Source organism: Dysidea avara, chromosome 8, assembly GCF_963678975.1.
Source record: "Dysidea avara chromosome 8, odDysAvar1.4, whole genome shotgun sequence".
Lineage (NCBI taxonomy): Eukaryota > Metazoa > Porifera > Demospongiae > Dictyoceratida > Dysideidae > Dysidea > Dysidea avara.
The window spans coordinates 23,188,851-23,202,633 of record NC_089279.1 but is presented as its reverse complement, the minus strand read 5'-3'; the positions used below and the strand labels follow the sequence as shown (position 1 = coordinate 23,202,633).

The following is a 13,783-nucleotide window of genomic DNA, read 5'->3' as shown; positions in this document are numbered from 1 at the left end:
GTTTAATGTGTCTATATTAAATTGGGGACATAATGCTATCAAACACATTCAAGGCGTAAATGATTGTAATGTTATATGTCCATTGATATGTGTAACGTTACTATACAAGAAATGACCATAGCAACAAGTATGCATGCATGGGAAGCAGCATCTAAACTCATTGAAATGTGAGTGATAAGACCATTCTTCTCTCCTTTCTGCATGAAAGGAAAAAAATGCTTCTGCATAAAGGAAAGCATGCAAGAATGTTATCTGTCTGAAGAATAAAAATCTGATGTATTTACATTGCATGTGTACAATCATTTACATACACCAAAAGAAGAAACATTAACAATAATAAGGTTGATCGCAGCGAAAATTATCAGGTGTAAAACACTTACTTCTTCTTTTACCCTTTACGTTTGCACAACAATTTCTAACATCAAAGCAGCCCTGATGCCAGCAGCAATCATCACATACCATATCCCAGCAGTGACAATTGATGCCACACATACCAGGACAGCCATTGTCTTCACAAGGAGGACAATCTTGTCTGCAATCATCTCTCACTTGTCGGTATGTTGTGTTAGTAATACTGACTGATGAAGACAGGTAGAGTTGAGTGATGCGTAAAGCAAACATGAAGAATGGTAACACTGCAGGTGTGTTCCTGCCAGTAAGTCCTCTCTGACCTATAGCTTCTGCTGCCTCTGGTAGGAGATCAACTTCTTTTACTTCAAGCAGCTTTTCTATGGCTTCAGAAAATGAGTGGTCATGATCTACAGGTTCATCAGGACGGTCGGGGCTAGTGTACTGCAGATACTCGAGACCTAGCACGTAAACTGAACGAACTTTCCACCCATCCACATCAATAAACGGACCAGTATCGATTAGTGTTTTACCATCGAATGTGTTGATCAACAAGTAATCGTCCTCTTGACTGAAAAATGTGATCCCACTGATTCCATCTTCACTCTCGTACTTCCCCTGTACAACTCGCTGTGAATACTCCAACTCCACTAACTTTCCTGGAACGAGTGACCTGGCTGTGGCGAAGTACGACACGACGAGCAGCAATGCTTTGAACGATATCTTCATGTTCAATAACAGGGAGCGGTCAAGTTGGGAGTGTCTGCTATACCGCGTCACTTGCTAGTTAGTGAGCTTTAGCACTATAGTAGTATAGTACATAAGAAGGCACCGGTAAATACGTGAACCAACCAACTTATGTAAACAATATACAAATAAGGTTGACATGATATGTGTGCAAATAGCTATCTTGCAAGGTTGCAATCAGTAGCTTCTATATCAGTGGCGGATCCAGGATGGGGCATTTGGGGCAAATGCCCCCCCTTCAAGAAATTGCATACAAGATCGAGATACTCTAATAGAGCAGTCAATTACTCTAATAAAGCAGTCACAATGTTCATGAGGCAGTGTAGCTTACCTATGAAGCTATAAATAGGATTTTATTTTACATAACAGACGTGATATAGTTGGTAAGTATAACTAGCTATTATTGTTGTGACCTTCTTTTTTTTTTTTTTTTTTTTTTTTTTTGGTCTTCAACTGGTTTTCAGCAAGTTTTTTTGGTCTTCAACTGTTTTTCAGAAAGGTGCCCCCCCTCTTTCCAAACTCTGGATCCGCCCCTGTATATCCCACTCTCCAAAACTGCATGCCTTTTCCGGTCCGGTGCGGCACAGCTATACATGGGTGAGAGGAAGAATTAGTTTAAAATTGTTTGCACTTTCTGTATTTGCATATCCATTATTAAGCAGTGTGTGGGTGAGATAAACCTTTTCAATACACCTATCCACATGCCTATCATGCATGCACATGTGTACACAAAAAGAGACTATATATACTGGCTATATAGCTATAATAACCACAGCTGGATGCATGTCAGATAAATCTTACATGGTTAGTCTATAGCTAGGTAGAGGCAACATTGTAACATTTATAGATGACCTTAAAAAACTAGCTACACGTAGCTATATTAAAGTAATTGTCTGGATTAGCTTTCTAATCCAGACAAATTACCTTAATATAGCTACGTGACCATGCATATACATAGTATATCCAATCTAATCCACTTAGTGCTACCATCATGCATGACCGCGTATACATACGTAGTTGACGTATGTGTATCTATTGTGACAACACTACTATTCCAGTAAATGTCACAGCCATCATCCAGCCCTCTGGAATAATTATGGTTATCTGTGCCCTAATTTATAATAATGTTTCAGTTTCTATGAACCTATGCCAGCATTCCACACATGTATACCCCCTGAGTAATAGCAAGCAGCAAAGCAGACACAATACAATTTAAAAATACTGCACATGTACATTCTTGTAAACACCACACATATCATCTGAAAATGACCACCCCAAAAGTGACATCAACCATGTTAATCTGGCCATCCTATAACTCAAGGATAATACACATTACCACTCTATCAGTATCCCTGTCATGTGGCATCCTTTGTGCAATTTAATCACAGGTGTTGAGAAGCCATTCGCCCTTTTACAACTGCTCCTTGTGTTGTAGCCATCTTAAGAAGTGTACAGTATGCAGATTGGAACTATCTTTTAGTAGCTCCAACTCTGTGCACCAGGGAAGGCTCCACCTTATCCGTATTTCCACTATATTGTATATTCGTGCGTGTTTTTAACTGCTCAGCATCTCCTCACAGTGCATGTGACCCCTGAGCAGCATTATTAGCTGGCTAAAGCCGACAAATATCACTACAGTATGCCAAACCAAGGATATATGTGAGGTTTTGCAAGCGTATCATCCTACAGCACAGACAACTAGACACAGCTTATAGTGGGGAACATTCTACTTCAGAGTTTTAATGAGCTATAGTCCTCTAGTCTTCATGAGGATATGCCATGACCATAGTCAAGTGTGCACTGACAGTGTGATGGTCACGATGTTCCTTCCTATTTAGAAGGTCACAAGACCTGTAGCCAGGCAATGAAGAAGACAGATGTGTACATGTGTCTGTTACATGCATAGACTATCAACATACGTAATAATGTGAAATGAAATATATACAAGTTCCAATATAAATAAAAAAGTATAATCAAACCAAGAGTATGTCACATGCGATGTTTCATACACAGTTGCTAAATAGTCTAGCATGTATAGGGTGAATCACATCTAAAAGTAATTGGGAGCAAACAGGGGATTGTAAAATAGTCTACACAGCACATATCATGGTCATAACAACCTCTGTGCCAGCAACAGTCACCACATAACCAACTCCAACAGGAACACTCATATCCACATTGTCCAAAGCAGTTGGAATTCGGACATGGAGGACAGCCTTCCATGTCTGCACAAAGCACTCTTCTCTCTTGTCGGTGAGTTGCTATAGTTGTGTTACTGATTGATGGAGACAGGTGGAGTTTAGTGATGCGTAAAGCAAACATGAAGAATGGTAACACTGCAGGTGTGTTCCTGCCAGTAAGTCCTCTCTGACCTATAGCTTCTGCTGCCTCTGGTAGAAGACCAACTTCTTTTACTTCAAATAACTTTTGTACGGCATCAGAAAACGAGTGGTCATGGTTTACAGGTTCATCTGAGTGGGCGGGGCTAGTGTATTGTAGATACTCGAGACCTAGCACATAAACTGAACGAACTTTCCACCCATCCACATCAATAAACGGACCAGTATCGATTAGTGTTTTACCATCAAAAGTGCTTACTAGCAAGTAATCGTCCCCTTGACTGAAAAACGTGATCCCACTTATTCCATCTCCACTCTCATACTTCCCCTGTACTACTCGCTGTGAATACTCAAATTCCACTAACTTTCCTGGAACGAGTGACCTGGCTGTGGCGACGTGGGATAATCCGATCGCGAGAAACAACGTTGCCGACATCATCGTAGGTGTGAGTAGATCTGCAAATACGGAGATCCACAGGCTATCTCCATAAAAGGTCATGCGTTTACCAGCATTGCAACTGAGCAGATAACCTTTTTGTTTATTTATTGCTTTACAACACAGACACCAGATGCAAGATTATATAATTAAGATGGATTGTACAAAAATTAGTGGCAACATGTGCCAACTGCCCAAACTAATTACTTAAAATACTGGTTAATTACTTAAATACTGTACATGTAGACAACATACAAAATTTAAACACATGCTTAGCTACATAAATGATCAAAATTTACAGGGTAGGAGAGTTTAGAACACTTACAACAGGGACACGAGTAATGGAGAGTACAATTGTGAGTGTTTACATTAAAATTACCAAGGGGTCCGCAACTCCCTTTAAATCTCATACAGCCCTCTTTGAAACCTTGTTGAAATCTCTGTTTTTGAAATCTGAAATCTCTGAAAATTGTTGTAAAGTTCCGTATATTTCCTGTATACTTCCGTATTTGCAGTGCCACGTATGCTACGTCCAGCATCCCCACAATTTCACAGAAAACTTTAGAAAATTTCCGCGTATTTCCGTATACTACGTATCACGTGATGCTGTTACTCCGGATACCTAAGGTTTCAAATGTTCTGAAATCTTTAACTCTTGCCATGATTGTTTGAAATCTTGCAGATTTGAAATTTTGTACAGAATTTTTTGGAGTTGTGGGCCCCTTGAAAATTACAGATACAGATATACACATAATAAGTTATATACTAACTAAATTCCACAAGGCTATACATGATGTTATATGCCAAGGCACAACCTTATATATGCCAGATCAATTGTGTCGGTTGTAAATCACCTTTGTTTGCTGTAGCTACATGCCGTAATCTTATACAATGCATGGCTCAAAGCACTGCTTTATTGCATTGATTAACAGAAGTGTTGAAACTGATTCTCCTGTCCCCTCACCCATCCCAAGGTACTTCAGTTGCTGTATATATTAAGCATTTGCTTTTAACATTTTTTGACTCGGTCTGGTGATATTTTTATCATCGGCATTGCCACCTTTCACACAGGTAAAGCCCTTGAGTAAGAGTTCATGTACTGGGATGCCCAAAATACTGTATCACTCCTGCAAATGGCTAGTCTGGAATCCTGGGGCTTATCAATTAGAGATTATAATCTCTAATAGATAGCTGCCTTTTTGAAGAATCCTTTTCCATGCATGTACTGCATCATCAGCCACTCAAGCATTCAGATAGCTTGCTATACTGACAAATATTCTTCCTATGACTGTGCAGCATAGAAACATGTGCTTGGACCTATAATTATGTGTATATCATATATGTTATGTATAGTAGCAGGTGTGTCGCTATCATGCAACTTCATGCTATTGGATGATTTGATTATTCCAAATTGATATGAATGCACACTTTTCAAACATGCCTACATGCAGCCTATAGTGTGGATGCACATACAGATGTACATAGGAATTATTTTGGGTTATTCATGAGGAATCTGTCGAGAAACAACCAGATCTAAATTGTGTACAAGAAACCAAATCCCTCGTACATTATTTGCACTTGCTGGACCTGATCAGCCAAGGAACATGATCCATCAACGAGTCGAGTTGAGTTCAGAAGTACATACATGCAAGTTGGATATTAAAAAAAACTTTAATAATTATTTTCAACAGTGAAACAGTCATCTTATATAGCTCATATTTGAATGTAAAATGGGGTATAGAACAAATAACAAATTGTGCTGCTGTGCAAATAAAAACTAGCCTTAATGTCTATATACTACTGACATAAAACTATATAGCGGCACTTATGAGCAGTTCCATACAATACTAAAACTAATTATTTAGCAATGATAAGGCGAATTGCATCTAAAATGTGTTGGAAACAAACAATTGGATTGGAAAAACCCCCTTCGGCAGCATGTATCATGATCATAACAACCACGGTACCAGCAACAATCACCACATAGAAAACTCCAACAGTTACACTCATACCCACACATTCCATAGCACTCATCATTTGGACAAGGAGGGCATAGATTAAAACAGCTGTTCCTTTTCTCTCGTCCCAGTGCTGTAGTTGTGTTACTGACTGATGGAGACAGGCTGAATTGAGTGATGCGTAAAGCAAACATGAAGAATGGTAACACTGCAGGTGTGTTCATGCCAGTAAGTCCTCTCTGACCTATAGCTTCTGCTGCCTCTGGTAGGAGAGCAACTTCTTTAACTTCAACTAACTTTTGTACGGCATCAGAAAACGAGTGGTGATGGTCCACAGGCTCGTCTGAATGGGCGGGGTTAGTGTATTGCAGATACTCGAGGCCTAGCACGTAAACTGAACGAACTTTCCACCCATCCACATCAATAAATGGACCAGTATCGATTAGCGCTTTACCTTCGAATGTGCTGATCAGCAAGTAATCATCCGCTTGACTGAAAAACGCAATCCCACTGATTCCGTCTCCACTCTCATACTTCCCCTGTACTACTCGCTGTGAATACTCCAATTCCACTAACTTGCCTGGAACAAGTGACCTGGCTGTGGTGACGTGGAGTCCGACGACAAGCATCAATAACAGTTTCATTTTTTGTAGGAGGAAAGCCATTAACATTGAATTCCTTGTATGTAGCAAGTATTTCCGGAAGTTGCAGTCCATGCATAACAGTCACATGACTGTATTATATCCATAAATGTACAGTGATTGACTGATCTATTTATATCTACCACATTTATTTATTTTATTTAATCAGGGAAAATAGCATCAGCCAGAAAGGCTGTTTTTCAGCTATGCCCTGAGAACACAAATACAATATGAGAAACTTACAGTACATACATACATACACAAAACGAAGTTACAACATGCAATACAATTTTTTAAATTCTGACACAGTTTTAGCACCATAAAGTGCTGGTGGTAATCTGTTCCAGATGGCTGTGCCCCTGTAGGCCAATGACCGTTTGCCAAAATTAGTTCGAACACTGGGAACATAGCTATAACCTGTGTACGTTTCTACTAGAGCGACCAGTGACATCTACAGCAAACGAAAAAACTCCATGTAAATAAGGAGGAGAAATCCTGTTAACAATCTTAAAAACTTGAAGAGCGGTATGAAAAGTACGTCTTTCAGTTAGAGACAATCGCAAATTAAAGTTATCAGAAGATGGTAGCACATGAGCCTTATAGGTTTATACACAGTCCCAGCCAGAGTGCTGGCCTGACTTTAATGGTGAGATCAGTGTGTTGATTTTATTTCTGGCAATCAGTGTTAATTCTTATGCTTGGCATGCAAAAGTCTGTATTATAGCTACTGTTATAGTCAATTTGATTACAGGAAATGTTGCTTTCCTGACTGTTCAGGATGGAATTTACGATCTTTATGCTTTAACATGTGTTTGATTAGTTGCAACGTCCCTCTATAACACTAGAGTGCATGTATGGCTGCATTTTGATTTTATGCTAACAAAATGGGTTGTTGGATTGGTTTTAGTACATGGGCTGGTAGTTTCTGTACATGCATACGTGCGGGTTGTAGCTTTGACAATACCAACACTTCAGCTTTACATGCATGCACCGTGCAGCTATATAGAGGCTGATTACACACCATTAGACTCATAAAACATGCAATATACATGCACATAATATTATATATACCGGTACTTGTATATGTGATTATCACATAGCTACATAGCTAGCTGTATGACATTCATGATAATATTAAAAGTTACACTTGAAAATGTATACAGCTCTTAGCATGCATACGATTCATCACAGTGAAAATAATAAGGAACCAAACAACTGATTTGATAAAAATCCATGTGTCGTGGCCAAAACAACCTTGGTGCCAGCAGCAATCACCACACACATAATTCCAACAGTTACACCCATACCCACATAACCCATAGCAAGCATCTTCTTCACAGGGAGGACATTGACCAGAGCAGGCATCAACGTCCCTTCTTTGTCGTATGATTGTTGCAGTTGTGTTACTGACTGATGCATGGAGACAGGTGGAGTTGAGTGATGCGTAAAGCAAACATGAAGAATGGTAACAGTGCAGGTGTGTTCATGCCAGTAAGTCCTCTCTGACCTACAGCTTCTGTGGCCTCCTGAAAGAGAGAAATTTCTTTTACCTCAAGCAGCTTTTCAATGGAATGAGAAAATGGGTGGTTATGATTTACAGGCTCATCTGGACAGGTACGGTTAGAATGTTGCAGGTATTTGTGTTCCAACACGTGGACTGAACGATGTTTCTTTTCCTCATCCACTTTAGTATCGATTATTATTTTACCATCAAATGTACTGACACGCAAATGGCCCGGCGTTTGACTTAAAAACGTGATTCCATTAAGTCCATCTTCGCTTTCGTACCTCCCACGTGCTTCTTGCTGTGAATACTTAAACTCCACTAACTTTCCTGGCCCGGGAAAGAGTGACCTGGCTGCGGCGACGTGGAGCAAAACAAGAAGCAACAACCAAGTTGGCAACAACAATGCCTTCATTGTGTACTAATTGCGAGACTAATTGCCCTATATATACTCCCCCCAATTCTTTTAGGAAGTTGGGGGATTTTTGTACCATATAAGAGCCGGATCGCCTAATGTATACAAACACATTAGATGACTATGCAAACTGAAGAGCACACACAGCATTTTAATTATTAACTAAGCATGCATGTGTGGTAGCTATATAGTAATTATGAAGACATGTACGTAACTTCAAAGCATTGCCATCACACTATGCTGGTGTAGCTAGCTATAGAGCTTATGCAGGGGGCGTGGTAATTATCTCTAAGCGCCCAGCTCTTACACTCGTTAGCACCGTTCCGCCATTTGTAGGGTAGAAACGTTGCTTAGTGAAACTGCTCATGGATAGTGCACAACGCGTAAACCAGGCGTTTTCTTATTCACAGTATTATTTAGAACAGTCAGGAGACACCAAGGATCGATATCTCGATAAATTGAAGTTGATTTGTCGCGAGGAAGATCCCTATTGCCGACTGGAGAAGCCTTCATCGTTTTCAGAACATGCTATTGAGTGGAATGAATGGCCAGATGTGATGTACGGAGATGTATTTAACTACCTAATACTGACACCTAGTCTTTACACACATGAACAACTTAAAACTTACAAAAGTCTGGAGGCTTTCAATCAAGTTGTAAATGGATGGGTGAGTGATGTTATTTGCAGTGTCAGTCGATCCAGTAGTACCAAGCTTTACTTGTTTACAGCACTTGTTAAACATTCACAAAGCCTTTCATTACCCTCACTGAAGGTATGGGTTTCAGTTAAACAGAGTGGAGAAGTGTTGTGTGCTCACTGTACATGTATGGCTGGTGCTGGAGAGGCTTGTTCACACATTGCTTCTGTGTTGTTCATGTTGGAGTTAAATACTCAGATGAAGCAGCAGTTTTCGTGCACATCATTGCCGTGTTCATGGCTACCAAGCACTTTTCGAAGTGTCCCATTTTCTGAAATTGGTAAAATAGACTTCACTACACCAAAGCATAAGCGCAAACAAACTGTCACTGAAGGATGTGGAGACCCATCTACGAAAAGCAAAAAGTTTTCTATTCCTAAGTCTACTGATTCTGATTTAGCCACTTTTCATAATGAGATGTCTCAAGGGCTGGGGAAACCAGTTGTGCTGTCATTGATGGCTGAGTATAATGATTCTTATGTTCCAGAAACAGAATCTGGGGTTTTACCCAAACCTTTAACAGAGTTGCATGATCCGACGGCAATGGAGATGGCATATAATGATCTTTTGACCAAATGTGAAGATATTTACGAGACTGTGTCTTTCACATTTAATCAAGCTGTCATAGTGGAGGAGCGCACAAGAGAACAAAGTAAATGTCGAGCTTGGTTTGAGCAACGTGCGGGTAGGATAACAGCTTCTAAGTTGCGTGAAGCTTTGCATACTAACCATTTTCAACCATCTGTTTCCCTGATCAAGGCTATATGCTATCCTGAGCAGCGTAAATTTACTTCTTCTGCATGCCAGTATGGGTGCAAGCATGAAGATATTGCCAGGGTAGCATATACAGAAAAAATGCAAGCTTGTCATGAGAATTTTATGGTAATACAATGTGGCCTTATTTTGGATCCTGAATTTCCATTCTTGGGTGCCACACCAGACGGCCTTGTCTACTGTAAGTGTTGTGAGAGTCGTGTTTTAGAAATCAAGTGTCCTTTCTCCTGTAAGAATAAAGCATTTTCAGAAGCCATTCTTGATAATTCTTCCTTCTTTTTAGAAGACGACAATGGCAGACTCGCACTTAAGGAAGATCATATGTATTATTATCAAATCCAACTGCAGATGAAGCTATGCCACATGCAACATTGTGATTTTGTAGCTTGGAGGGAAGGTGAAATATTTCACCAGATGGTAGAGCTGGATTCTGATTTCATTGACTCGGCTATACATGACGTTGAACCATTCATTAAATTGGCCATATTACCTGAACTAGTAGGAAAGTGGTTCAGCAAGCAACCAATAATGCCACTGCAGTCATCAAGCAGTACAGCTGCTAGTGGTGGTGGAAGCTCCAGTACTAGCATGTCTGTTGATGCAAGTGTAAACCAGGTAGATTCCACAGACTCTCACATTACTAAGGTGGATGCTACTGCAGGCTCGAGGAGCAATGATGTCCATAATTCAAGTTCTTCAGATGAACAGGAAGGATACTGCTATTGCGGTAAAGGAGAAGACTATGATAACATGATTTGCTGTGATAACAAGGATTGTTTGATAGGATGGTTTCATTTTTCATGTTTAAAAATGACCAAAAAAGATGTTCCAAAAGGGAAATATTTTTGTCCAGACTGCCACAATCAGAGGAGTTCTAAGAGATCAAAAATGTCAATGAAACATCATTAATATACTCTACTGTACATGCACTTTCATATCCTAAATGTAAATAAAATGAATGTTACATAAATATCAACAATATTATTTATTACAATGACAGGTACAACTTAGTAAATAATTAAAATGGTACTACAGAGTCACAACAGTTACATAGCGCACAACATATTACAACTATTTTATCAACAGGAGACACACCCTCTTCGTCACCTTTGAGCATGTTAATAGACAGAGTTGATTGTAATATGGAATATTTTTGCCTTACTAGCCCAATAACTCTTTCAACATGAATTCTAACATGAGAAAGCTGGCGAGCAGTGTCAACTTCTAGCTTACTTAACTGCTTTTTCCCTCTTGTAAAGGGAGGTACCTTGACTTCTGCACAATACATTCCTGCAGCCTTTTCTATTGTGAAGCCACAATCTGCTAATATGACATCTCCAGGTAACAGTTTTGAGAGCAGACCACAGTTCTCAGTTAAATGTACATCAGATACCCTTCCGCCCCAGCCTTTAGATATAAACAATACTGACCCCTGAGGAGTGATGCCTATTAAGAATTTGCATGTGTTGTGCTTCTTATAGTTCGACCATGTTTGAGCCCTTGCCATCAGTGAAGTTGGCCTGTCTATGAACACTTCAAAACAGTCTATAACAATCGCACATTTCCGAAAATTTTTCCTGAAACATGTTGGCATTGTCTTCCGTAACTGATCCCTCTCTGGCCAATAAATCAACGGTGATAACTTTACATGAAGTACATCTAGCCACTTGGTAATGCATCGGGAAACTGTAGATTGGTTTACACCAAAGCGATATGCCGAATCTTGATCAGGAATATTAAGTCGTAGCTTAATCAAAGTAATCAAGAGCTGATCAAACATGGGACAGCCAGAAAAATGACATTCAGGTAGACCCTTTATCACCAAATTGTATATGGCTAGCAAAACTGCAAACGATGGTAGGCCTGTATAAAACTTCACTTGCTTATCATTCTCTTCTAAGCTCTGTCGACTTACTATCCTTGTCTGCAACTCATCAACCTTTGTATTCAGTTTGGCTTCTCTTGTTCTTAGCTGTTCAAGCTCTTCTACAGCTTGGTTGTATTTCAGGAGTAGGTCATCATATTTCTTGAGTAGTTCATCATACTCTAGTCGTGTCTCTTCAGCTTGTTGCAATCTGTTCATTTCATCCAACCTCTTTTGTTTGGCATCTTCAATCTCCTTTCTTTGTTCGGCTTCTCTCCTTTCTTCTTCTCTCAACAATCTCTCCCTCTCATCTTCTTCACGTCTTTTCCTCTCCTCCTCTAACCTTTGCTGCTCTTCTATTTCTTTCAGCCTCCGTTCTTCTTCCAATTTCCTTGCTTCTTCTTGCCTTTTGCTAGACTCAGCAAGCTCTTGCATTCTGCTTTCCTTTGCCTTTTTCTTTTGCTGATCAGTGATCTCGGTCTGCTCTATCCTCCGTTTTCTGGAAGCTGTTCTTCTTCGAAAATCCGCGACCTGAGCTTCCATCTTTCGTTTCATAGGACTGTCAACGCGTTGAAAGATTGTAGGGGTGTAGTTCGGTGCAAACTGGTTGTTACTCTTTTGTCCATCAATGAAATGTTCACTACATATTACCGTGTGCTCGGTTGGGTACCAGTTCTTCCTGTTTACAGCAGCAATCCATTTATTTCTTCGATCTAGATCCGCTGGGAAAGTATAAAAATTTAATCCACTCCCTCTTACACACAAATTGGAACAATTCACAGCACAACACTCCTTTGGCATCTTGTACCTGTATACCCTACAAATGGCGGACTGGTCCTAACGCGTGTCTTAAATTGGTAAGAGCTAGGCGCTTAGAAATAATTACCACGCCCCCTGCATAAGCTCTATACTCACAAACAATATCTAACGTTTCTGTGATCATTTCTCTAAAGCACATAATATTTAATGTGTACATGTGTTATAATTATACATGGCATACATGGCGGGGGATGTTATGAGAGTTAACTTGAAGGTAGCAGGAACTTTATCAGTATCTTTGTACTGAATTGTATATTGCAGTTGTATATTTAGACAGGGAGTCCACTCAGAAACTAAATACTGACTTTCAGTGGAGCCCTACATATATACATTTGAGCACATGTGCTATAGTTGCTGTATATACGTAACAGCAGCAATTGACAAAAACATAAACACTCTATGACTAGCTATATAGATAAAGTTTTATCACAGAGAGGCAGCATTACAGTAGATGCATAATACATGCCGGCAAAGTATGATAGGTACAGCTTTTGGTAGTGAACAGCTTGTGTTATATCCCTACTGTGCATTTTTATTATGGTATCTTGAGCACAGTAGGGATATAACACTTCTTATTGTTTTACTGTGATTTAATATCATGCAGTACTCCAGCTAGTTTCGGTACTTTTTGCCAGCTTTTGCAATAATAATTATGTGCCTGCTCAGTTGGCATCTTTATTGAGGAATTAATTGTATGTGGCCACTGGCTTTATACTATTGAATAAAGCAGCCTTATTAAGAGACTTGCTGCATGGACCTGGCCTCTATAACAAGGTGGCCTTAGTAATGAGGTGGCCACATAAGTGAGGTATCACTGTAGTCAGTTGTTGGTTAATTTGTTGAAAACCTTGATAGTAAGACCATGCATTAATTTTATTTTAATGAGGTTTTTGGTAATAGGGTAAGGCCACCTCTGCTTATCATGGGTCCCATAGGTGGTTTCACTGTACAATATCAAAACAGAACAAAATATCAAATTTTAAAATGATAGCAATGTGGCAGCCTCTATAATCTCAGTGAAGCTGCAAAAACAATCGAAATACTTAATAAAACAGTCAACTACTATACATGATGGTTCTTTCTAATAAATTATACACATTGGTCTTGGAATGGTATAGAATAACAATGTTGTAGCTGCAGAAGAAACTATTTGTTCTCGTGCAACTACAACCGGATTTCACTAAGAGATCTATCTGTATGGCAAGGTAAAAGATTGTACAAAAATAAATAATTAGTTACA

At 39.5% G+C, this 13,783-nt stretch overlaps 2 protein-coding genes across 2 annotated transcripts; both read right to left on the bottom strand.

Annotated features, from left to right (window-relative positions):
• Positions 1-262: 262 nt before the first annotated feature.
• Positions 263-1,219, bottom strand: LOC136265179 (uncharacterized). Its single transcript, XM_066060021.1, has one exon. The coding sequence runs from the start codon at positions 1,075-1,077 to the stop codon at positions 328-330; it is 750 nt and encodes a 249-aa protein (XP_065916093.1). The 5' UTR covers positions 1,078-1,219; the 3' UTR covers positions 263-327.
• A 9,534-nt stretch (positions 1,220-10,753) lies between these two features.
• LOC136264049 (uncharacterized) lies at positions 10,754-12,632 on the bottom strand. Its single transcript, XM_066058731.1, has one exon. The coding sequence runs from the start codon at positions 12,523-12,525 to the stop codon at positions 10,879-10,881; it is 1,647 nt and encodes a 548-aa protein (XP_065914803.1). The 5' UTR covers positions 12,526-12,632; the 3' UTR covers positions 10,754-10,878.
• Between the last annotated feature and the right edge of the window lie 1,151 nt (positions 12,633-13,783).